The sequence below is a fragment of the Magnolia sinica genome, chromosome 2 (genome assembly GCF_029962835.1).
Source record: "Magnolia sinica isolate HGM2019 chromosome 2, MsV1, whole genome shotgun sequence".
Taxonomy (NCBI): Eukaryota; Viridiplantae; Streptophyta; class Magnoliopsida; order Magnoliales; family Magnoliaceae; genus Magnolia; species Magnolia sinica.
The window spans coordinates 25213037-25214515 of NC_080574.1; the positions used below are offsets into that span (position 1 = coordinate 25213037).

The window sequence follows — 1479 nt, forward strand, 5'->3', positions numbered from 1 at the left end:
TCCAATCATGTGTACAAGGCCTTTTATTAGCAAACATAATCCAATTTTTGTCAACCATACTCATACATAAGGCCACATACAAGAAACTGTAACTTAATTAAATTCCTAACTAGAGCATTTGTCAGTAATTATAATAGTAATCCCAAAGAGATTCTTGTTGCACATCTTCCATGTTAGTACTCATTTCATCAAATACAAAATGAGGAGGTGACATCAACAATGCTTCAGCCAACTCAATCCACATTTTTGGTGACTCCAACGGCGGCAACTCGCTGAGTTGACTCGCCATAACCCCAGCTGTTGAAGGATGATCGCATACGCTACTAGGAATAATGACCGGATTCCTCAATAGCGAGACCGCTTCCATAACAGCTGACCGGATATCCTTTGGGTCGGACCGTGTTGGCCGTGGAAGCCGGTCTGCAAACTCGGGGAAATTGAGCCGTGCGCTGTGGCCCCTCAAATGCAACGCGGCTACATCGTAGGCCGTTGCTGCCATCTGTGGAGTTTCAAAGCTTCCCAGCCAGATTCTCGACTTCTTCCCGGGCTCACGGATTTCAGAGACCCACTTTCCCCACTTCCTCTTACGGACCCCACGGTACTTCTCGGTCGTGACCAGGGTCCGGTCTACGTCTTCACCTGTGTGGCACTGGTCCATGTGTATGAAACTAGGGTTTTTTTTTTTTTTTGGGAGGCGGGGGGTTGGGTGTGGAAGTTTGAGTCGGGGAGAGTGGGATTGGATCATGGTTTATATAGAGGTGGTTGTAGGGGAGTGATGAGGGAAGATTCGAGGCAGCTACGTAAGTGGAACTGACGTGTACAGAAGAAATGTACGTGTAACATATATGTAACAAAGATGAATGGAGTTATCATACAAGATCGGTTATGGACAAAGAGGGTTTGCTATTTTAAGCCTGGGGTGGCGCTTGTGTTAGAAACAGCTGGGTTTTGCTGGGATGGTCTTTTCCATTAACTGCTCCTGTCAAGGTGGAATCTACGAGTTTAAATGCTTGTATCAGGTTTACGCGTCTACCGGTTGTCGCCGGTTGACTGTGACCTGATTTATTTACGTACACTTGTTGTTGAAATAGGGTGCATCTCGTGAGCTCGTTGGCCCATGTTGATGTTTTTGTTTCATCCCCTACATCTATCGCTTTCTGAATGTCATTTGAGAGTTTTTTTTTTTTTTTTATATTATTAACTTATATTACAGTCATATGGGCCACACAACAGGGAATAGATGGGATGGGGATGATAGCCGTAGGAATTTTCCTGGGGCTCGATGTGTTGTTTATCTTCCATCCAAACCGTTCATCATGGTAAACACTCATGGATGAAGAGATTCAAAAAAAAAATTTAATTTGATAAATAACACGAGAAGGCTACATGGAGCTATTTTGTGATTTCAGTCGTGATTTTACGTTGTTCCCATTGTGTGGTCAAGGACTTCTGGATCTATATTATTTTTTCTTCTTTAAG

General features: G+C 43.7%; 1 protein-coding gene across 1 annotated transcript; it reads right to left on the reverse strand.

The window, feature by feature from the left end:
- On the reverse strand, positions 1-680 carry LOC131227725 (ethylene-responsive transcription factor ERF021-like). Its single transcript, XM_058223537.1, has one exon. It carries the CDS (start codon positions 656-658, stop codon positions 122-124), a length of 537 nt encoding a protein of 178 aa, XP_058079520.1. The 5' UTR covers positions 659-680; the 3' UTR covers positions 1-121.
- Between the last annotated feature and the right edge of the window lie 799 nt (positions 681-1479).

Excerpts from the sequence above, each read along its gene's own strand:
- LOC131227725 (XM_058223537.1), bottom strand. The coding sequence starts at position 658 with ATGGACCAGTGCCACACAGGTGAAGACGTAGACCGGACCCTGGTCACG.